We start from the raw sequence: 22140 nt of genomic DNA, 5'->3' as shown, positions 1-22140 counted from the left end.
TATGTTTGGATCCGCATAGGTAAAAAACCTAGAAAAGAACATTGTTTATGTGCCGGTCATGAATTCAGGAATCAAGTAGTGGCAGATATAGGCAAACATGTTTGGCCTCCAAAACCTTCATTCCCATATCTGTCTTGCTCGAGGACTGCAATCCTAAGCACAGCCATTTGAGGAACATTCAGTTTGAACTTCAATTTCTAATTCCATTCCGGTAGCCAGCTGTTTTTAGTTACGTACGTTGTATCCTTAGCTCTATCAGCTGGGAGCCTGATTCCAATCTGTGAATCCATTTGCTGGTTATCATTAGTAACATTTTTCCCACGGTCATGTTCCAAATGAGGGAAATCTAGATGATAATTCTGCCAAATGAGTAATGCGGAGTGATGCATGTGTTAAGATGAGCATAAAAAATCTGGAAAAACTTCTGGCGTGTCAAAGTTTACAACAAGTACAGAACTCCGAAGGAGAAAAGCAGCTCCAAAATTTGTGACTTGAAATTCCAACAGGCACATATACTGATGACACATATTTACATAGATCATCTTACTTTTTTTTTTATTTTTTTTTTATTTTATTTACGTGGGTGTCCGGGCCAGCTTGCGCGCACCACGACTAATCTCACGGCCCACTGAACATCCTGCAAACCCAGTAAGCATGTAAGGCACCGCGGGGGTGACAGGCGTGCATAGAGAGGTTCGAACCCGGTTGCAGAGAAAGAAAACAAGTCTCTACCACCGCTAGGCCAAGACCTCAAGTGCTAGATATCTTACTCTTGCGAAGAAGTCAGGTGGAGAATACAGATCAAAATGTGTGCAGCGAAAATCCAAATGCCACCCTGCCCCAAAGTAGATTTTCACCTGAAAATAAAAAGGTAAATCCGATTCAGATGTTTCAGTATTGGAGAGATGAGAAGTGGAAATTTAAAACATTTATAGGTACTACCTAATTATGTCCACGCACCTTCAAAATCTTTTCTACAGTCAATTGCACACTAGGATCAGAATCAGGTTCACTCAATGAAAAACCAGGTTTTTTCACGCAACCACAGCCACCGTTGGCTCTAAACATTCCCTGCATAATCCAAATGTGCTTGTCATTGCCTCATTGCCCTGACAAGGATATAAAGAGGAAAGGGTCAAGGAAACCCACAAGGCCACAACACAGAAAATTGACATTCTGCCCCAACAAGCAATTGAAATGGAGCTCAAACAGTTCGAAATTCTCTTCCTGCTTAAGTCAGTTGGTCAAACATGAAAATGGAATGTTATCAGAAGAAAGCATGCAATATAACTGGAGCTGCTAAGAAATTCAAACACCTAATTTAGCTTAAAGACAGTTTGATGATAGTGTTGTTGGATCTGCAGTCGCATACACTTCTGGTTTGTTTTTTATCAGTGTTGTGGCTAGATAATCATTGTTCTCTTCTTGGAAGAAGTTACCTAGACTTGAATTATAGCGATACGACTTTTCCACGTATACTACACTACAGAAAAACTAGTTTTCAAGCAAGCTGGGCGCTATTATTATGCAGCTTGAACTCTACCCTGTTACATAGAGGAGCTAGATCTTAAAGCAAAATGACCAAATATTTCTAAGCGTTCTTGAAACTTACTCAGAATACTCCAAATTGTCGCCAGTGATCAGTCAAAGCACTAGCGATTTCGATATGGGACTCGATTTACCTCAACAATGATAGGTGGGTTTTTTTCTTCTTTTTTTGTCATGGACTTGTATTCCTATTCCCTTTTGATGAAGAAAATGCTTTGAGCCAACACAAGAACAGGAAAGCCATAAACTACTTTTCTTGCATGCTTAAGCACATCACAAGATCCTGATGTTGGATTGAGACCTGCTTTGTTAGATGCACATTTGTACTGTCTGTTGGAACAACAGTTTTGCAACTTAAATAACTTTGGAAATAAGTTCTGTCGAGTGAAGTAGTTCATCGGAGTGTGTCTTGTTCGGTCTTATGTCCTATAGAGAGCGATCGGTGACATAAATAGAGAATAAAAGTATCAGTGCTCATTCAGTCAGCATAAGAAGGAGACAAACCTGCATATTAAATGCAGCCATTTGAGCTCCGTGCATCCATCCAACAAAAGGATCGTAATTAGATGAAGTCATCCAGGTACTTTTAGGGTATACCCGCAACAAATTATGCCGGGTAAACCTAGAGGAGAAATCATTAGACTTGATTTTGAGATCTGATAATTAAGATGGCAAGTTAAATAATACTGGAGCTTATACTCGGTACCAAAACAAATTTAGACAAGCATGTCCTGCCTCATGAAGAAGCAGAAAATCCGAGGTGTTGAGACATTCTAGACTTCATGTTGTCCCTGACTTCACAACACAAGACTTCGTTTGAGAAATCTATGATCCTACTTCCTAATATACTCATCAGTAAAGGGAATACTGAGTTATTATGTTATAATTTAGGTTGTCATTCAGCTTTTAGAACTGATTTGCTACTACGTTTTTTTTTTTTGTTTTGTTTCATTTTAGATTTACAATCATATTATTCTAACTTAAGCTATCTGCCATATCAAGAGCGAGACTGCTTTTATAATGGCTTTGTATATTCTCCTGGACAAATTTACTTCCCTCGCCTCGCCAGAATGAATTTGAGATTTTCTAATACTCAATAAGTCGAAAGATAGATAGTAATATTTCTCACCATAGATACCGGAACGAGCCCAGCCCGACAGATTGACTTAAGATCCGAGATCTTGGCCAAATCTTAAAAAAAACAAAACTGGGGTTGCAGTTGGTGTGAAGACTTGGACATCCACAAGTTAAAATTATTTTTTTAATATGAAATTGAAAAATAGTAATTTATATACTTTATATTTATATATAAAAAAAAATTATGTTTTTTTTATTATGAGATAAAAAAATTAGGTAATTCAATTTAAAATGAAAAGATAATATCTTTTTAATATGAAATAAAAAATCTTTTAAAATAATTTTTAAAATTTTATTATTTACAACTTATATAACCTACATTCATATAAATAGTTATACATTCATATAAATAGTTATATATATTAAAATTTTAAATATTTTTTTTAATTATAATTCTCACATTACATGAGGTATTAACGGAGCACAACCAATAAACATGTTTGTTTTTGAAGTAGTTTTGCGGTCGTGATTTAAGAAAGATAAGTTATAAAAAAAATATGGTTAGATGTGGTTAGTTAGATTTAGATATATATTTGATTATGAAATTCAGTTAAAAAAACATGTAAAAACTGTTTCACAAAAATTACATTTCAAACTTAATTTTTTAGTGGGCCACGCAGTACAAAACACAGTTTAGTTTGTTACCAAACCCTTTACTGTTGTTGCACCGCAAACGCAAAAGCAGTTGCAAAACAAACACACAAAGCGTGTTTGGAAGTGTAGTTGCGGTTGTTTTTCAAAATATTTTTCACTCGAAAATGTATCAAAATAATATATTTTTTATTTTTAAAAAATTATTTTTAACATCAGCACATCAAAATGATCTAAAAATATAAAAAAAAAAAAAAAAATATTTATTTTTTTAAATGCTTTTGAAACTATCCCCGGCTTACTTTTAAGGCCCCACGTCGACTAGGCTCATACATGAGGTCCATTCCCCTATTAGTAGGGCAGAGAGCTCAAGCAAGCAAGCAAGCAAGCAAGGAACTTAAATCTTGTAGAAATTCAGAATGTCTTGCAGAAATCATCATGACTATTGCGTAACATAAAACATTCTACCAAGCGCTTAGACTGTATGCGTAGAGAGTAACTATTGTTGTCTTATGTGAATGTGCATAAAAATTACCAGAAAACTTCCATGCGAATATAAAGAAAATTCCAAGGAAACAACAGGAAACAGTTTTTTTTTTTTTTTTTTTCCCAGTATGCGTGTAAAAGACCTTAGAATTACTTGTCAAGGAAAACCACCTCTTGTGATAAACAAGTACATAAATCTTAGTCATTAAAAGGAAGAAAATACAGATCATGATTAGTTCATAACAGTTTTGAAGAATACATACATAGCAATAGCATAAATGCAAAACCGTGGATGAAAGAACTCAACTGAAATATATACGTGGAATGAAAACTTGATGAAGTCAATCTTGGACAAACTCAAAGCGCATGAGAAGCCTCGATGAATTTAATTTCTCTCCCTTGCGATCAAAAAGGGGTACTGCACGGATTCCTGGTCTCAGTTCAGAGACAGGCAAACAAGTCTGTCCAGCAAAATCATCCTTCTCAGACATGTCATACTCATGAACTTCAACTCGTAGTAAAGCTAGTTCAGGAACAGTCAACTGAAATATAAATTCCTCATCCCAAACAGGTGTCCAGTTGTCCTCTTTTATTTTTGTTTTCTTCATGATAGCATCACCTGGCACTCCTGCAATGCCGACCTGAAACACGATTTTGCTGTAAATTCATGCATTGACGGGGAAATGAACTTCATTGCTCCGGTAAAATTCGCTTTACAGAACAAATGCATGTCTAGCTTACCCTGGTATAGAAATCTGGTGGGGAATATGAGTCAAAATGAGTCGGTTTGAAATCCAAGTGCCATCCATCACCCATGTATACTTTCACCTGTCAAATCACATTGCACGCTTTTAGAGCCTCCAGGAAAGAAAGAGTAGAGGAAGGTGGTAGGTGCACTCACCTTTAAACTTTTCTTTACTGGGAATTTGGTTTTAGGATTAAAAACTTCACCATGCGGACCCCCTTTCATCAAGAAATCCGGTTTCTTCACAAAACCACATCCCCCATTTGACCTAAACATCCCATTCATCAGCCAAAGATATCTACCATAACCCTGAATGTAGGAGAGACAATATTGAGCCTCGGAACTAGAAAGTCATGAAAAACCATAGCTCATAGTTCTTGAAATTCAACTATCGTAGGAAAATAAGAAAAGAACACTGTCAAAGTTAAATAAAAAGTCGCATCTAAGGACACTACAAATTCTAAACCATTTATCCCTTTTCTTTTTCCCATTTTCAGCCTCTTCTTCTATTTGACTAGGTTGTAACTAGCTTAATAGTAACTAACTGAATAACAAAAGACTGACAATTGCATCCTATTCATTTTTCCCTTTCCTGTCTATCTCTGTCCATCATAGTGTCATTTACAAGAGCAAATTTGGTACTTCTGCCCAAGCAACTTAATTATTTTTTCTGTTTGCTTTAGTTGATGCATTGGCTTAACTCTTACAGCCAAAAAGAGCATTTTAACTTTTAATCAAACTTGAGAAAGGAAACAATGCCAACGAACTTAAATGATCAAGATAATTAATGGGTCTTCCCCCTCTCGCAACGGAATGCTTGATAACTCAATGTCAATGACCTTAGTACAGTAAAAAAATCTGAAGTATTGCTATTGAAATGCAATTAAAGACTTCAGGTTCATGCTGAATGTCACAAAACCATAATCCAGCTGAATCATTTATAACCATTTCAAGAAAGGGATCTAGAGGAGTACAGTGGCAATGAGTGAAGATTAACATGATCTACAGATCACTAAATAACGTTTCAGCTTCTCAACCAGGAGAAAGAACACTGAATCATACCTGCATATTGAATGCAACCATTTGAGCTCCATGTGTCCAACCAATTAGTGGCTTGTAGTTGGAAGAATTAAAACGAGTACCTTTAGGATACACCCGTAAGACATTTTTCTGGGTAAACCTGTGCAGAGAGATTGCAAGCCCCAGGCTTAGTTGGTGGAATAGTAAACCAATTATAATAATAGGAAAACACATGCAAGCTCAGAATATATATTTCTACATGAAATGTCTTGCACCAGAAGCTGGATATCAACAATTACCTAATAACATCCGTTCCATGATTTTCACTAGCCTTTTCAAGAGCTTGCTCACTCAAACTAAGGCGTCTAACTTTATTGGGATCTACCTTTAGTGCCTCTTTTAATCCACCCTTGGGTTTCCCAGCATGAATGGCAATTAGACGCTTGTACGCTGATACCTCTGGCTGTTGTGACTCACCGTCACTATCTTCACTTGTAAAAGTATCGCTCTGCAAGCAAACAAGGCAACATTAACAGAAATTATCACACCTCGGAAACTAGCTATTCATTTAACATGTATTTGGGAGTGGAAAGCGGAAAGTTTCATTCCTCAACATACCACATCACCATCTTCTTGATCAGATACAAGATCCAATGGCTCCTTCCCCCATGTATCGTCATCAGAATCCTTATCCTTTCGAGACTTAATCCCCTTGTCCTTGCCACTTTCAGCTTTAAGATACTCCTTAGGAGGTTTTGTTGAAATAATTATCCGATACTTCAACTCTTCTGGAGAAGGAAACTCCTCTAAACATTCACATTCAGGACTGTACAGCATGTCTCCAAATGTTTCGTTGATCATCTGAACACACAATTCTTTTGCAGTCAATACATTTACAGTTCCAAGGGAAAACAATGTAGGCTCAAATCAATCCACCACAACAGGAAAAGGAAATACCACCTGAGCTACTTTGACTTGAAGATCTGGGGTGAGGTGGTCTTCAAGAGTTATTATGACTGGATATGGGGAGGATGAGAAGGCATATTCTTTTATGGATTTTAAACATCTAATGAGTTCCACCGGAGCAGTCAGGGTCCTGCATTTAAGTGCGCGTGCATCTATGAATCAGCAAAAGTCCAAGAAAGAGATTGATAGCTGGGGTCATCAAAAGACCAATAATGGAAGAATATTGATCTTAAAAGGGCTTTAAACATCTACAAATTTGAGGAATCTCCAAGATCAGAGAATCAACTATAACCACCCATATTGTTCACTAATCATAAGATATCTAGAGAACATCTAATGGAATGATCAATATCACGATAACATCAGTCTAATATCTGTGTTAAAAGCATAACTTGTAGCTGAATTCAACCAAGCATAGTATTGTAAGGTGCAGTTAAGGGCATATCCAATCAGAAGAAAAACTGTGTTCACCCACAACTTTGTTTTGCCTTTTTTTTTTTTTTTGCCCCTGCTCTTTTTTTTTAACCTATATGATGCCTCACGTAATTTATTGCCAACTCCAGAATTTAGCAATTTAAGAATCCATCTAAAATGCATTAGGCACCGAACCTAAGTGCTACAATCTAAAAAACTAAGCAAAAGAAAGATCGAATTAACACACCTTCCATGTAGAACATCAACATTATCTTTAGTGGAATTTGGCCATATGTCAAGCTCTATCACTCTTACACCTCTCTTTAATGCCTTTATGATTGGGACATCACTGCAATCACTACTGAGTTGGTTTCCTGTTAGGTAGGAATTGTGGCCAGTATATATGAAATAATGGGACAATGGTTTTGTCATATCCTGATGAACCTGAAAGGAAAGCACAGATGAGTATCAAAACACCAATGACTCTTTCAAATAGTATGAAAGCTTTGCAGAATTGACTTTTTATCCCATTATCTAATGACAGCCTAGTTTCTTGATCATTGAAGCCACTTTATACATTAAAAAATAAAATTTACTTTGAAAAGAAATGCAATGCCTGACTTGAATCTAAAAAGACTATGGTTTTACACTGATGGTGAGATTTGCTTCTGGGCATTGCTGGAATTACTCCTTTCTTCCAAAATTTGATAAGACAAACAAACAAATTGGGGAAAAAAGAAAGAAAAGAAAAACCCAATTACCTGATCTCCTACAGGGGGGTTGAGATCAGCAGAGAACAAAAAATGGTGAAAATCATCAAGAGTGAGGGTACGCCTAGTAAACTTCGCAATATGATGCAACTTTTGCAAAACCTGGTCCACTATCTTCTCGGCGTCAGCAATGGACACGCCACCATCTCCCTGAACTTCCATCAAGAACCGCCGCAGCTGCTCCGCCGACATGTGGGTGCCGCCATCGGTGTACTTGAAGAAAGCTTCATTGACATCGGGAGGCGGGCCAGCCTCTGTGACTTTGAACTTCCTAGTGAAACACACACACATTCTATAACTCCCAGCCATGATCTCGGATCACCAAAAAGGATTTGCGTTGAATTGAGTTGTGTTTTGTTGTTTAGATTCAAGAAATATGATCAAGGACATGACAGAATTTATGTCTCTGTAGAATTGGGAGTACAGGAACTCTCAAACTATGCGACTTCTTGGTGTCTTTATTTTATATTATTTTTTGACATGTTACTTTGAGCTTGATTTATAGACAGATTAGGACGACTTCTCTTCCCTCTCCACTATTAATCTCTCGGCTTCTGCTCAACGCTTTACCTTCCCGCCTTTTTTTTAGTATTTTTATTAAATACTTTTTCTTATTATACGTTACCTATAAGAAAATAACTTAAAATCAAGAATTATTTTCTTAGAGGTTATGTCGAATGAATTTTTAATGGAGTTTCTGAATCGGTTCGTTTTCTGTATTATCATTTTAAGATTTTGAAGTAGAAATTTTGAAAAATATCTTATTTTATAAATGAAAGGGGTTATGAAAAGCCCATCTTAACTAGTATTAATTAAAGTAAAAAAGATGTTTTGAGTTTATTTATTTGAAAATAAATATAACTCAATAATACAAAGTAGTAAGAGTTTAGTTGGAAGTGTATATTTTTAAAAATATTTGATTAATTAATTAATATATATATATATATATATTATAGTTTTGTATGATTCCACTAATTTTTTTAACAAAATTATAATTAATAAAATTATAATTTATATCTTTTATTAGACCAACTTTTTTAAATTATAGCTATAAAAATTATTATGATATCAAACACGTACTAATAGATAATGTTTAGAAATGTAATGGTTTCTACTTTCAAGCGCGTCTCACATAAAAATATTAAATTATTTTTTTTAAAAGGTTTTAATTTATTAAAGTAAAAAAAAATAAATTTTTTTTTTAATATATTTAAAAAAACTCTTAAGAATATAATATATCACGGCATAAAATGCACACTAATATTTTTATTAACGTGAGTGTCCGGGTTAGCTTGCACGCACCTCGACTAATCTCATGGGCCCTGAAGTTAACGACCATGCAAGTCTCCAGTGGTTATCATATTAGTAACCACATGATTCGAACCTGAAACTACATGGGGAGCAAAGCTTTTAGTCTCAATCTCTTACTATTAGACTACCTACTAGATGGTTAAACGTATAATTTTTTTTTATTAACGTGGGTGTCCGGGCTAGTTTGCGCGCACTCGACTAATTTCATGGGTCCTAAAATTAACGATTATGTAAGTCTCCAGTGACTATCATATTAGCAACTACAAGACTCAAATGTAAAATTAAAAAAATAATTTTTTTAGTTTGAAGCTATTACCACTTATATAAACATGAGTTACGTACACTATTTTTTTTTTTTTTGATTTACGTGGGGTGTCCGGGCCAGCTTACGCGCACCACGACTATTCCCTACGGCCTACTGGACATCCTGCAAGCCCAGGAGCAGGTAAGGCACCGCGGGGGTGACAGACGTGTACATAGAGGGTTGAACCCGGAACAGGAACGGAACAAGTCACACGATTGACCACAACAACTAGACCCTTAAGTGATACGTACACTATTTTAATATGTCAAGTGGAGTGGTGCCTGTTTTTGTCTGAAGAAAATAATCAAAGAAGGACGGGCGAGTAGTCAGGAAATAGTGTGCATCGAGATAAGAGCCGATGAATCCAAGGACACGATTAGTTTTGATATGCTCAATCAATGCGTTTATACTTGGTTGTAAGACCTTGAGATTTGGAATTATCTGACTATCAATTGTACCGTGTGTGGCAACGCAAGAATCTTGAATTTAATTATATATATATAATTTTAGATTTAAGGCCACTCATTCTTGATCCGTATATAATATGCAAGCTTTTCTTTGCTAAAGGTGTGAAAGATTTTCTTCTCTCTTCTTTTTGCCCTGGTAGGCTTATAGTATATCATCATATCATGGCAGGGCCCGTTGTCCCCTGAATCTTGAGCACAAAAAAAGTATAGTCGAGAACGAGAAAATTTATAATGTTGAGCACTGTAATGAATAACGACAATACCAAGGTTTTAGATATTTCTGTAACTTATCACCGTTTGAAAACGAGGTGCAAACTATATTCTATAAAAATTTAATTTTTTTTATTAAAAATTAATTTTTTATATATATTTTGAATCGTTTTGATATGTTAATTTTAAAATTAATTTTTAAAAAATAAAAAAATATATTATTTTAATACATTTCAGCACAAAAAATATACACTCCCGACACGTCTTCCAACATATGTGATTCAGCTAATGGGATCGCGTATCACGCCATTTCTCTTGTAGCATTGATAAAGACCTTTCATTTAAATTCTGCAAAATGTCATCTAGCTTGATAGGTCACCTTGGAGATTGGCTAAGTTAGATTACAAAAAACTAAATAAAAATTGACCCTTTTAAATATAAATAATATAGTTTAAACTCAATTTGATTTTATTAGACAAATAAATTATAATAATATTATCTTAATTAACTTGAACCAACAACACGTATTGATATGTGAAACCTGTACTCATTTTTTAGTCCGTTGATGAGCTGGGCTCACTGTGTTCGTTTTTTGGGTGCAAAAGGCGCTTTTGGAGATTCTTGAATTTTATTTTTTACTTCAAGTTAATGATTTTAAATAATTTTGATATACTGATATCAAAAATAAATTTTAAAAAATATAAAAATATTTTTTTTATTATATTTTCAAGTAAAAAATATTTTGAAAAACAACCACTATTATAATTCCAAAACCACCTAATAAATATGTTAGGGAGACTAGGAGCCCACACTACACCGCAAAGTTGTGTTTTGAAAGAAACAAGAAGTACTTGATATTCAGATTATTAACCTGACTATATCTAACAAGATCAGTTAATTAATAATCTTATTAAAATCAAAGGCACCAACAGAAAATAAACAATAAAAAAACACTTGTCAATAATAAATAAATAAATAATGAGTTGTCAATATCATATTTATAAAGAAAAAAAAGAAAATATCGTTTGAGATCCATCGTCACTCTACTATGGATATCGTCCACAACCAAAAGAGCTTGTTGAGCTGGTTTAAACTCAACTGTAAAATGATGCAAAACGACATTGAAAGAAGTTGCATGGTTCGCTTGAGCAATGCCCTATAAAAGCAAACTAAACAAAACACAATGAAATGAGTATCCATCTTTATTCAATCAATTAATTATATTTAATTAAAGAAAAAAATATTTTGAAAAAATATATCTAAAAGGGGATAAAATATAAAAGACCCCATAACCCAACCCTAAAAAACGTTATGTAAAAAGCATATAAAAAACAATGAGCTTAATCTTTGATAAAATAAAAATTAAAGGACAAAATCTTAAAAAAAATAGCTTAAAAGAATGAAAAAAAAAAGGTAACCCCTAACAAACGTCTTTAAGCTGGGTTCATTTTTCAAATTGAAATCTGTAAAATTTCAAAATGGAGTTAATCAAAAAGCTCAAATCCAAATCAACTCAGTATTGAAGGATGTAATTGAATGTAAATAAAAAAACAAACTAAAAAATTTAGCAAAGCAAAAAAAAAAAAAAAAACAACAATAAAAAGAATAAGGATAAAATCTGATAGAAAAAAAATAATCGAGGGTGAAATCGCCAAAAACGTTACACTATAAAAACTATATTAGATGCCATAAATAGCAATTAAAATAATAGGGACTAAATAAAACAAATTTTAAAAATCAAATGATGACGAAATTGAAACATATTTCAATTTTTATAAGTTATTTCAAATAAAAGAAATCTTAACCAAAAAATCAAGGACTAAATAAAAAACAAAGAGAATTAAAAAAAAATAAAATGAGAATGAAATTAAAGCAAATTTTAATTTTCATAAGTTATTTGAAATAAAAAAAATATCAACCAAAAGATCAGGGACAAAATTGAAAACAAAAAAAACCTAAAGGGCTGACTTAAAAAATTACAGGGTAGGGCGAAAGAAAGAAATGTCTATCGAAGCTAAATTGGAGCTCCATTTTCTACATGCGCCACCTTGATATGGAGGAGACACCGAGACGAATCTAATGACATCCTAAAATAACATTTTTAGTTGCTAAAATCAATTGCACACCTTGTCCAAAGACCACAAAGTGGTTGATGTGCAGATGCATGCTCGATACGTGCCAATGTTTTTTTTTTTAAATCACTTTAATTTATTAAGGGACAAAACTAGCCTTTATTTTACCCAATAACAACAAAAAACTCAATAATACAATAACAAAAATGCCCTTACATTTAAAACATAAAAAACTAATCCAGAGAACAATAAAATATTTTTATTATGCAAATACAAAAGATAAGACACAAACATCTGTTTCTCTAGGCCAAAGTTTTTTTTTTTTTTTATGAGGCTAAATTGATAATTTTATTGTGCATTGTATAAGTTAAAAAAACAAATCTATCGCAGCAAACAATATATTAATCTTAAGAATATTTATAATAATTTACAGTGTAATTTTAAAAGCAAATATCCATCATACCCTATATCAATTTAAAATATCAAAATATCTTCGTTGAAAAGACAATCATGCCATTATCCTGGAAGCAAAAGGTTTTTTCTTTTAACGGGCAAAAAAGGGAATTCCCCATCTTTTTAGTTTTATTTATAATAATACGCGGAGTGTGAGCACAACATCCTTCGATTATCTCAAATAAAGACACATCCCTTTTGTATACTTACGTTGGAAAACACGTGGGGGTCCTGCCTGCCTTCATCAAATTCCTAAAACTGTCCCCTTTAGTATTTTAAAGTAGTAGTGTTGTGATTTCTGTAAGGATTTTAACATGTGCCATAAAACATTAATTTCCGTGATATTAATTGTTTCCATGCTTCTTCTGTTTTTATTTTATTTATTTAAATAGCTCCGTGGTGGAGGGCACTTTCTTCTCGTGGCAGGAGGGTCACACGCTCGTTACCTTTGAAAATTTATATATTTAGTTATTTACCATGATTTTCTAGCCATTCAAATGTCAAAAAAAAAAATATTTTTATGTTTTAAAAGTATTTTAAAAAAATTAATTTATTAATTTATTTTAAATTAATTATTTTTTTGTATTTTTAAATTATTTTAATATACTAATATCAAAAATAATTTTTTAAAAATTAAAAATATATTATTTTAATATACTTTAAAAATAAGACTGTATTTTCACCGTGCAACAACTTTAGACTCTTCCACTTGCCGACACATTAGAATCTGACGTGTGAAGTTTAGCAGTTTCAGACTAATGAATTGCCTCAATTCACCTACTCATTACCACACCTAATTCTCCTAAATAATAATAATAATAATAATAATTGTGAATAAACCTTGCCTAGCAGAGATGGTAGTATTTCACATTATATTAGCAGTTATCTTCTAAAATATATATTTTTAAATATATTAAAATTAAATTAAATTTTGACAAGCAAGTTGCCAGCAGAGTTGCCAAACGCTCTATCTTAGTGGCATTGCCAGATTGGACGAGCAGCCGAATCCTCACCTCGGTCTCAAAAAAATAATAAATAAAAAAATCACCTAATATTCATAAGAAAATATTACCTGATTGGCATTGCCTGGTTGGAACGAGCACTGCCCGCCAGCTGGCTGCCCAACAGGTAAATGTAGAAAGAATCCCGCATGACACCACACCTCCGCGGTTTGCTAGCTAGGAGAAATAATAGTCAAATGAAAAGGAATTGGTGGACAACGACAGACTAGCATCTCTGTTTCGATTCTTCCATTGCCGAGAATATATAACAATCAAGACAATTAACTAAAGTTGGTTTAGCCGACCTACCTTAGTTTACCTCGTCAATCAGTTTGCTTCAACCCAGTCTCAGATCGAACTTATTTTTAGCCCATATAGCTCAATACAACTAGATACCCCCGGCCCAGTGATGTTTTACCCAAGCCCAATAAGCCCAATAGAGAGGAATAGAATTGTTTTCCAACCCCATACGCAAGCTTTCAAATTCAAACATTTGCCGAAGATTTGTGAAGATCAGCAAAAGAAATATTCCGACTTATCAGCTGAGAGGCTACTACTTCTCATGTTCTGTTGACGATGTAGCATCTGAACCTCTGCTGTTGACACATAGTCATGAGTTCTTATGAACTTTTAAGTTCATTAAGGAATACTTGGATTCCAGCGGGTTAATAGTGCTGAAGCGAAAGTGGTAACTCTTGATTTCATATGGAAACAAAACACAAACTATAAGCAACTCTAAACCTGCAAAAAATGGTTCTAGTTTACAAGCTTGATGGTGTAATCCTGTCCTTAATTGTCTTCTCTCTTCAAGCTTTTAACTCCATTTCTCTCACATTTGTGATTGTTCTCTGTTTCTGTTGCATCCAACTCTTGATGAAATCACTATTGGCAGGTTGAAGAGTGCATGGGGGGCTTGGTGAAGGGAAGGCAGTAGCTCTTTCAAAGAACCGCTTTTGTTTCTCATCAGCAAAGCAAGTCAGGGAATCCACACACACTTCAAGTGCGGAAGATGGCGGGACAGGCTTGAAGTCCTGCAGCTTGGAGTACTCCGATATGAGGTGGAACATGTAATCATAAACTCGATCCATACTCAAGCTTTCCATAAGATCCTGTCCTGCTTTTCCTATTTTCTGTGCCTGTCAGTGTTATTGAAAAAAGTTGTGATTTATTCTTAAATTAACTAGGAAAATGTTATTGTTCATGCAAAAACATGAAGAGCAACGTTTGTGTTTTTGGCAGCAAAAAAATGACAAATATGGATCTACATTTCTATATTATCGTCTTTGGTGCGCTGAAACAAGACAACCAACTACTTCTTGTCCCAGCATTGTAGTTATAGACCACAGTTATACCATTAAATAAAATAACCAAAGAGCAGATCCCAGTAGTGGCCAACTAACAACTATTATCATCACTACTTCCACTATTAATGCAATCAGTTAACCTGGAAACCTGATCATTCCAGATGAGATCAAAATCAGAATGCAAAATGTAGTAATTAAACTTGAATATGACAGTACTGATCTTTAGCGAGAAAGTGTGTTGAATGACAGGAAAAACATGAAAGGTAAGTCGAAGTTGAACTATACCTCTGTGGGGTTTGTATTACCCCAGTCAACAGCAAACTTTATGGACTGGCATAACCCATCAGAAGAGACAGGCCAATAGTTTTTCTCAGGAATGAGGCCACGGCTGAAGAAATCTTCATACTGTGGGGAAATTATCAGTGCAAGAGAACCGCAGGATATAATATATTTCAAGCTCACAGACCACGCAAAGCCTTCGGCATAGATTTTGTACCTGAATAGAGAGGATGAAGTGGAAAAACACAACAAATGATCAGCTGTAAGATGAGTGCAGTTACCTAGTCAAAAGAAAAGAGGTCTGTATAGTACATAAAACTCAGAAGTAGCACTACACCTTAAAAGCTACGCAATGCAACTCCTGTTGAGCCCCAACAGAGGGCATTTAAGCTTATTTACAACTTAAGGATTTGCAGGCCTGATTGAGTCGGTTTGACCAATCCTATTCCATTTTAAAAGAAAAACAATTTTACAAATGGACAGACGACATAGTTAACATGGACAAGGTGCATTCAAGGGTAATCATTTGAAACTGCAGTCTAGTTTATGCGTGTATCGGTGTATGTATCCAAAATGCTCTTTAAGCATTTATATAGATCATGCTTACACAAAATTATACATCACAGCATCTAGCAGATAAAGAATATTTCTTTTACTCACCGATAATCACACTGATGTGATAGTTTCGAGCTCACATAACCACCTTTTGCTTCTTCTTCCCAATCCTGGGATCCAACAAAGAAACAACATCAAAGACATAATTCTTTTTTGGAAGTACACATTTACATCCATAAGAAAAACAACTTCAGCCTATAAGTCAAATAAGACCTGACGCATAATTTGCGCCCCCCACTTCTTAGTGTGATTACATTCCAGCAGCGAAGTACGAGTAGGAGAACCAACATCTGGATTCCCTTTCCAGTAAGCTCGAGGCCATTTCTTTGGCCAACTTCGAGCTTGGGCACCTCGTTTAATGTCTCGAAACTCCTCATCCCACGGTCTTATATTTACCTCTGGCCTGTACCAGAGTCATTTATAATTCAGATATCAAACTACACAATTAAAAAAAAGAAAAAAAGAAGGAACAATTAAAATCAAATTAAACAAATAGCACTCACTCTATTCATGTGGAAACGATTGCCCAAATTTATAAAAGAACACCAAGAAGCACCAAAAGATAGCTTAAATTGATAAAGAAACTTACCAACCCCAGAAAGACCAATCAGGAAATGGAATATCAAAGTGATCCTTGGTAGTGCAATACCGAAAGAGCGGCAAAGGGAAGGAATCATGTTCAGTTTTGTTAATACTAGGCTTATCCATGCAATCAAACATAATATCGACATCAGGTACCATCCCAGGATACCTTTTTAACAATTGCAAAAATCCCCATATTGTAAACATCATTCGGCTTTGAACACACGCATAATAAGGATCCAAATACAATCTCCCCTTATAAATGACAACACGAAAGGACGCATAATTTTTGGCCCCCATTATGTGATCCACGGTTATCCGTGATTGGGCCCATGGCTCCAGATCATGGTGGATAAACATGAAAAATCTAGGGCATTTGGGGCTCGATGAGGGGGAGTTGAATCCGTGACCTTTCGAAACGGTAGTGTTGGAATACGGGCATGTTAGGTATGAACAATGTAGAATTTGGTAAGCTCGAGCATGACGGGATTGATCGTCGAAGTTTTTGGGAGGAAACAAATGCCATGGTGTCGGTGGTAAGTTGTGACCCGCTACCGTTTTTGTTTGTAATGCCAAATTATCTACCTGTTTGGATGCCAATGAACAAAAATAAATAATATTCAAAGACAAAATGATGATCAAGCTCAGAATTTGAATGGTTCTGTTAATCTCTTCAATGTTACCTTGTAAAGAAAAAAAACGGTGAGGGAGGCCAAGGCAATGATCCAAAGGAGGGGAGAGGAAGATAAGCGAGCTGGAGCCTTGTTTCTTGAAAGAGGAGCAGCCATTACTGAAAAAGATTTGAATTTGTTGCAGTAGTAGTGGACCTGCTGTTGTTTTTTGATGATTGCTTGCTTGCTTCCATCATTGCATTTGCGGGCACTCCGCTTTTTGTGTCTTGTCTGTCGTCTGTCTCTCTATCTCTCTCCTTTGATTTGGAGTTTTCCTTCCTTCTTTCTTTGTTTTGAAACAAACCCTGATAATGGTAATTGCTAACGGCTGATGTGGTTATTTTCTCGTCCCGCTTTTTCTCTCTTGAGTGGTTCGCGGCTAGAGAATAGAGATCACGCGGCTTGTAAACAGAGGAAGATTGCGATGTGACGAGAGATGGGCCAAGCAACCAATCACTGCCAGTAAAGCAAAGCAGCAATGAATATGAAGGTTATTTTTGGCAGGCATGTAATATTATATATTATATTAATATTTCATTCTATTCTATTCTATTCTATCATATTAATATTTCATTTTAAAATAGGAGAGGATTGGGATGTTGTTTTTTTATATATATATTTTTAATTTTATTATTTAATATTTAATTTATTAGATATTAATCTTTGTGATTTATTCTAATTTTTTATATATAATTATTTTAGTCTTATGACTTGTGTCTAGCTAATTAACCAATTGACTAGAATTCTTTTTTTTTTAAATTTAATTATTGAACATTTAATTTATTAAGAATAAGACTTTATGATTTATTTTAGTTTGTTTTCTACGAGGTTATCCTGGTCTCATGAACTTGATCACGAGTTTTATAAATTAACCTGGATAGAATCATATCGTTTTATTATATCCTGTTTTTAGATTGATTTTTTTTTAATTTCATCATTTAATAATGAATTGATTAAGAATCAAGCTTCATAATTTGTTTTAATTTGTTTTCTACGGGATTATCATAGTCTCATGACCCGGGTCACGAGTTTGACAAGTTAACTTAGGTTGACTTGGTTAATTTTTTGATTTATTTTCTATGAGATTATTCTAGTTTCATGACTTGAGTCATGGATTTGACGGGTTAACTAGATTTGACTTGGATTGTTTTCCGTGTCTTTTTTAATTGAATTTTTTTTATTTCATCATTCAATATTAGGTTCATTATGGATTAAACTTTATATTTTTTTATTTACTTTTTATGGGTTATCTTGATCTTATGATCTGGATCATAGGTTTGATAGATTAACTTATGTAGCTTTTTATCTATTTTTTAATTAATTTTTTTTATCAATCTCATTATTCAATATTGTGTTGATTGAGAATTTGACTTCATAATTTCTTTTATTTGCTTTATGCGAGGTTATCATTGTCTCATGACTCGGGTCATGGATTTGAAGGTTAACTCGAGTTGACATGAGTTGATTTAATATGTTGTTATCTCAATATTTTTTAAAAAATAAAACTTGAATTTTTTAGTTAAAATACATTTTTATCGGTGGTGCGAGTTGCCTTTGGGTCATATTGGGTCAACCCTCACATGGTATAATTTTTTTCTACTAGAAAAATAATAGCACTTGAATATTTTTTTTTTATGTTTTAAAAAAAATTGATCCAACCCATGAGATAGTGTGGATTGTCAATTTAGTACAAAACACTAAAAAGCATGGGAAAATTACTTTTCCCACACTACTCTATCACAATTCATTGTGGATTTCCACAATGAGTTTTTTTTTTTCATCCCAAGACTTTTTTTTCACCCTTATAGGATCAGATTGGTGGCCAATTTTGGTTCATTTTATTAGGGAATGGTGAGATTAAAAGGCAAGAGACCAAGGTGAAAAACGTAGAGGAAATGAGTGGTTATTTAAATTTTGGAAAAATATTCATTATGGAGCCCGAACTTTTTCAATTATAAATACTATGTCTTTTCAATTTCCAAAATTTCAGAAAAAAATCAATTTTGCTCCACAAATTCATTTTTATTATTTTTAGGCCCCTAGTTTGATACAAGAGAGAGAGTCCTCGCATTCCAACGATATAGAGAGAAAATCATTGTTGACATCGATTCCAACCACCAATATAGTTAATCTTGATGTCAATGAGTTTTATTTGGTGATCAAAGTTTCACTTAAATGTTTTTTCACTATAAAATTGCTTAAAAACATATTTGAGCTCGAAAAGATTATTTATTTTGGATTGATTTTGGGTTTTTATGTGTTTTTTCATTTCTTAAGGCCATTAATTGGTTTATCAAGATATTTATAGTGTTTTCCAGATATTTTGGATAAAAAAAGGTTAAAATTTGGATTTTTAGGTCAAAAAAACTAGAAGGTCTAATTTTTAGGTCACAATAATGGTTAGAATCAAAACAAATATAGATGATGTGTTCTCTGACTTATCTTTTTTTTTCAAAAAATATGAGTTTTGACAACATTAGCTTTTCTTAAAAATAAGGGCCCATGCATGTGGGCCTGCCATTGAAGGCCCGCACGCGGGCCCTTTTTGAATGGGTTAGCTACTTTGGCCTGGCAAGAGCGCCTAGCTTTTTTTTTTTCTCTGATTTGCATTTTTTTCTTAACAAAAAAATATATCTTTTTTTTAATATTTATTTCAATTAATACCACTCTATTTGATTTTTTATTTTGATAGTTTAACATTTTTTAAATAATAGTTGTTAATTATTTTGTATATATCTAATTTTTACAGATATTATTCTGATTTGTATATTTTTTTTATGTTTTATATAGATGAGATTTATTTTTAACAATAAAAAATATTTTATTTTTGGATAATATTTCTAATATGTACAACCTCATATAATATTTTTTTTTTCTTTTAGTTGTTTTCAATAAATTTCATGTGCTTGTCTATTTTATCATCACTTGATTGAATAAAAAAATTAATTTTAATAAAAAAAATTCATTAAACATGTTCGGTAAATTGCTCGTGTTACAAGATCAAATATCTTGATCTATATCTATCTCTTAACTTTTTTAATTTTGTTTTTAGTTATCATTAGTGGTTAATTTTTTTCATTTATATACTCAGATGATTCTTGATTTATTTAATTAGATATATGTATAAATTTTTTGATTTACACTTGAGATTTTTTATGTAAAAAACACGTTGGAAAAGCTTGCATATTTAATTTTTTTTATCACAGAAAAAATATTCAACCCACAATAAAGTACTGAGTTGGATAACTAGTTGGAATTCTACCACACATGCAATTCTAGTCCTCTAATGGAAAAATAATTTTACATTCTATAAATCTTTATGTAACTTCTATCTATACTTTCAACTTAGAGATATATTTTTTAATTTTCATAACTATATTTGATCGGGAGTTTTTTGAAAAAATAAATATTTTTTTAGTTATCATTTTTTCAATTTAATAATTGCTTTTTTGTATTATTAGGTTATTCTAGTTTTCTTATTTGAATGGAGTAGTTTTTCTATTTTTTCTATTTCTCTAATCAATATTATTATGATTATATATATATATATATATAAACTAAACCGAGTGGTGTTTTTACAGATGAAGATGCACTATTAACTCTTTCACGAATTATTGTGGCTTGGAATAATATAATTTTTTTCTTTAAATTTTTAGTTTGATCTTTAATTGTTTTTGCACAAGTGAGCTCTTTTAAATTTAAATTAGCATTCAATTGCATATTGTTTTTTTTCTAAGAGAGTATTGGATTGAAAGAAAGAGAACCAAAATGAAAAGAGCAGGTAAAATAGGTGGTGATTTTGAATTTCATGTAAAAAAACTATTTTGGTCCCCTATCATTTTTGATTTACATGTGATCGGTCCCTTTAGTTATTAGAAATTCAAAATTGATATCAAAGTTTATTTCTCTTATTTTTCACTCATTTTTTTGTTAGAGAAGAGAGAGATAATCGCTAAATTCCAGTGTAGAGAGAAAAAAAGTTCATTGATGGCGATTTCGACCATAAAAATGGTTGAAATCGATGTTTGGGTTCTATTTCATGAGTAGACTTTCATCTAAGTGTTTTTTTCTTTTCCTTACCTGAGGAGAAAGATCTAACTGCGAGATTGTTTTAGGTTCAGGTTAATTTTGATTTTTAAACTGTTTTTTTAGATATTTTGAGATCACATGTAAGTTTATCAAGGTTTTTCTGGTGATTTTTGTTTGCAAGATTCTGCAGAAAGTAGCCCTAGCTGTGCGCTGTGCATTCTTAATTCAAGAATTGGTTGAACCATTTCCACCTAAACGTGGAATGCATTGGAAAAAATAAATGCAATCCTCTTGTTTACATGTTTATCTTCCCATCCCTAACAAGTGGAAAACATCCAGGGCGCTCAACTCCTCTGACCTAACAATCTTAACACACAGGAGGGAGGGTAAAGAGAGTAACGAGATTCTGTGCGGACACAGGTTTTTTAAAAGCTAAAACGACGTAGTAACATTAATCCAGCACAAGAAGGAAAACATTATGTGAAATCATATATATATATATAAAAGAAAGTCCTTGGTGCGAGCTAGGAGGCAATAAAATGATTTCATTACATGAAAAGTCTGATAAATGGATGTACACTTTTTTAAAAAATAAGGTGGGCAACCAAGAAATTAAAAATATTTTAGACAGCCCAAGGATCCTGGCTGGAAAGCCCTCATGTCTTGGCTGTTGTTTTAATGCCCAAACATGCTGGGTTGTTTTTTTAATGCCCAGGCATATTGGGTCATTAGGCTCATATATTTTAGCTCCTTTTAGTTTTAGTTTTAGTTTTTTTTTTATATATATATATATATATATATATATGTTTAGTTAAACAAAAAATAAAAAGAATCATTGAACCCAATTAGGTTCATAAGCTGGATCATAGGTTTAACGGGTTAATTTGCAATATCTAAGCTATTATTTGCTTTATTTTTTTTAGTTTAATGCTTTTTTTATACCTCTCAATTTAAATAAAAATACAATTTCATCATTTATTATCAATAATTTATTTTTTTATTTAATTCAATTCTAAAAAAATCGTAATTTCATCAATTGTTATCAATAATCCACTTTTGTTGTCTAGTCCCCATGTACCTGTCATGTTTTTTTTTACTTTAAAAAACGCTTCATACAAAAAAATTATCATGCGCTTTATTGTCATATAATTAAATAAAAAATAAT

The 22140-nt window shown here is 33.1% G+C and overlaps 2 protein-coding genes and 1 long non-coding RNA gene across 3 annotated transcripts; all 3 read right to left on the bottom strand.

Moving 5' to 3' along the window:
* Positions 1-387: 387 nt before the first annotated feature.
* LOC7478526 (uncharacterized) lies at positions 388-3020 on the bottom strand. Its single transcript, XR_002982958.2, has 2 exons — positions 961-3020; positions 388-857 (listed from the first exon to the last, which is right to left on the bottom strand). It is a non-coding gene; the product is annotated as an uncharacterized LOC7478526 (long non-coding RNA).
* A 916-nt stretch (positions 3021-3936) lies between these two features.
* LOC7478527 (phosphoinositide phospholipase C 4) lies at positions 3937-8183 on the bottom strand. Its single transcript, XM_002299770.4, has 9 exons — positions 7669-8183; positions 7155-7351; positions 6488-6623; positions 6146-6388; positions 5827-6035; positions 5570-5687; positions 4664-4816; positions 4504-4590; positions 3937-4403 (listed from the first exon to the last, which is right to left on the bottom strand). Exons 1-9 carry the CDS (start codon positions 7984-7986, stop codon positions 4104-4106), a joined length of 1761 nt encoding a protein of 586 aa, XP_002299806.4. The 5' UTR covers positions 7987-8183; the 3' UTR covers positions 3937-4103.
* A 5987-nt stretch (positions 8184-14170) lies between these two features.
* On the bottom strand, positions 14171-17356 carry LOC7478528 (uncharacterized). The gene is made up of 6 exons (XM_002299771.4): positions 16959-17356; positions 16283-16860; positions 15907-16096; positions 15739-15803; positions 15085-15295; positions 14171-14631 (listed from the first exon to the last, which is right to left on the bottom strand). Exons 1-6 carry the CDS (start codon positions 17061-17063, stop codon positions 14302-14304), a joined length of 1479 nt encoding a protein of 492 aa, XP_002299807.4. The 5' UTR covers positions 17064-17356; the 3' UTR covers positions 14171-14301.
* Between the last annotated feature and the right edge of the window lie 4784 nt (positions 17357-22140).

Source organism: Populus trichocarpa, chromosome 1, assembly GCF_000002775.5.
Source record: "Populus trichocarpa isolate Nisqually-1 chromosome 1, P.trichocarpa_v4.1, whole genome shotgun sequence".
Taxonomy (NCBI): Eukaryota; Viridiplantae; Streptophyta; class Magnoliopsida; order Malpighiales; family Salicaceae; genus Populus; species Populus trichocarpa.
Note: the sequence above shows the minus strand (reverse complement) of the source record. Positions and strands in the feature narration are given on the sequence as shown.

What these genes read in the sequence shown, in the direction of transcription:
- LOC7478527 (XM_002299770.4), bottom strand. Translation starts at nt 7,986, where the DNA reads ATGGCTGGGAGTTATAGAATGTGTGTGTGTTTCACTAGGAAGTTCAAA. An exon ending in GTTGATGTTCTACATGGAAG is followed by an intron (nt 6,624 to 7,154) that starts GTGTGTTAATTC and finishes ACTTAAATGCAG; the next exon opens with GACCCTGACTGCTCCGGTGG. An exon ending in ATCAAGAAGATGGTGATGTG is followed by an intron (nt 6,036 to 6,145) that starts GTATGTTGAGGA and finishes GTTTGCTTGCAG; the next exon opens with AGCGATACTTTTACAAGTGA.
- LOC7478528 (XM_002299771.4), bottom strand. Translation starts at nt 17,063, where the DNA reads ATGGCTGCTCCTCTTTCAAGAAACAAGGCTCCAGCTCGCTTATCTTCC. An exon ending in GATTGGTCTTTCTGGGGTTG is followed by an intron (nt 16,097 to 16,282) that starts GTAAGTTTCTTT and finishes ACTCTGGTACAG; the next exon opens with GCCAGAGGTAAATATAAGAC. An exon ending in GGGCGCAAATTATGCGTCAG is followed by an intron (nt 15,804 to 15,906) that starts GTCTTATTTGAC and finishes GTTGGATCCCAG; the next exon opens with GATTGGGAAGAAGAAGCAAA.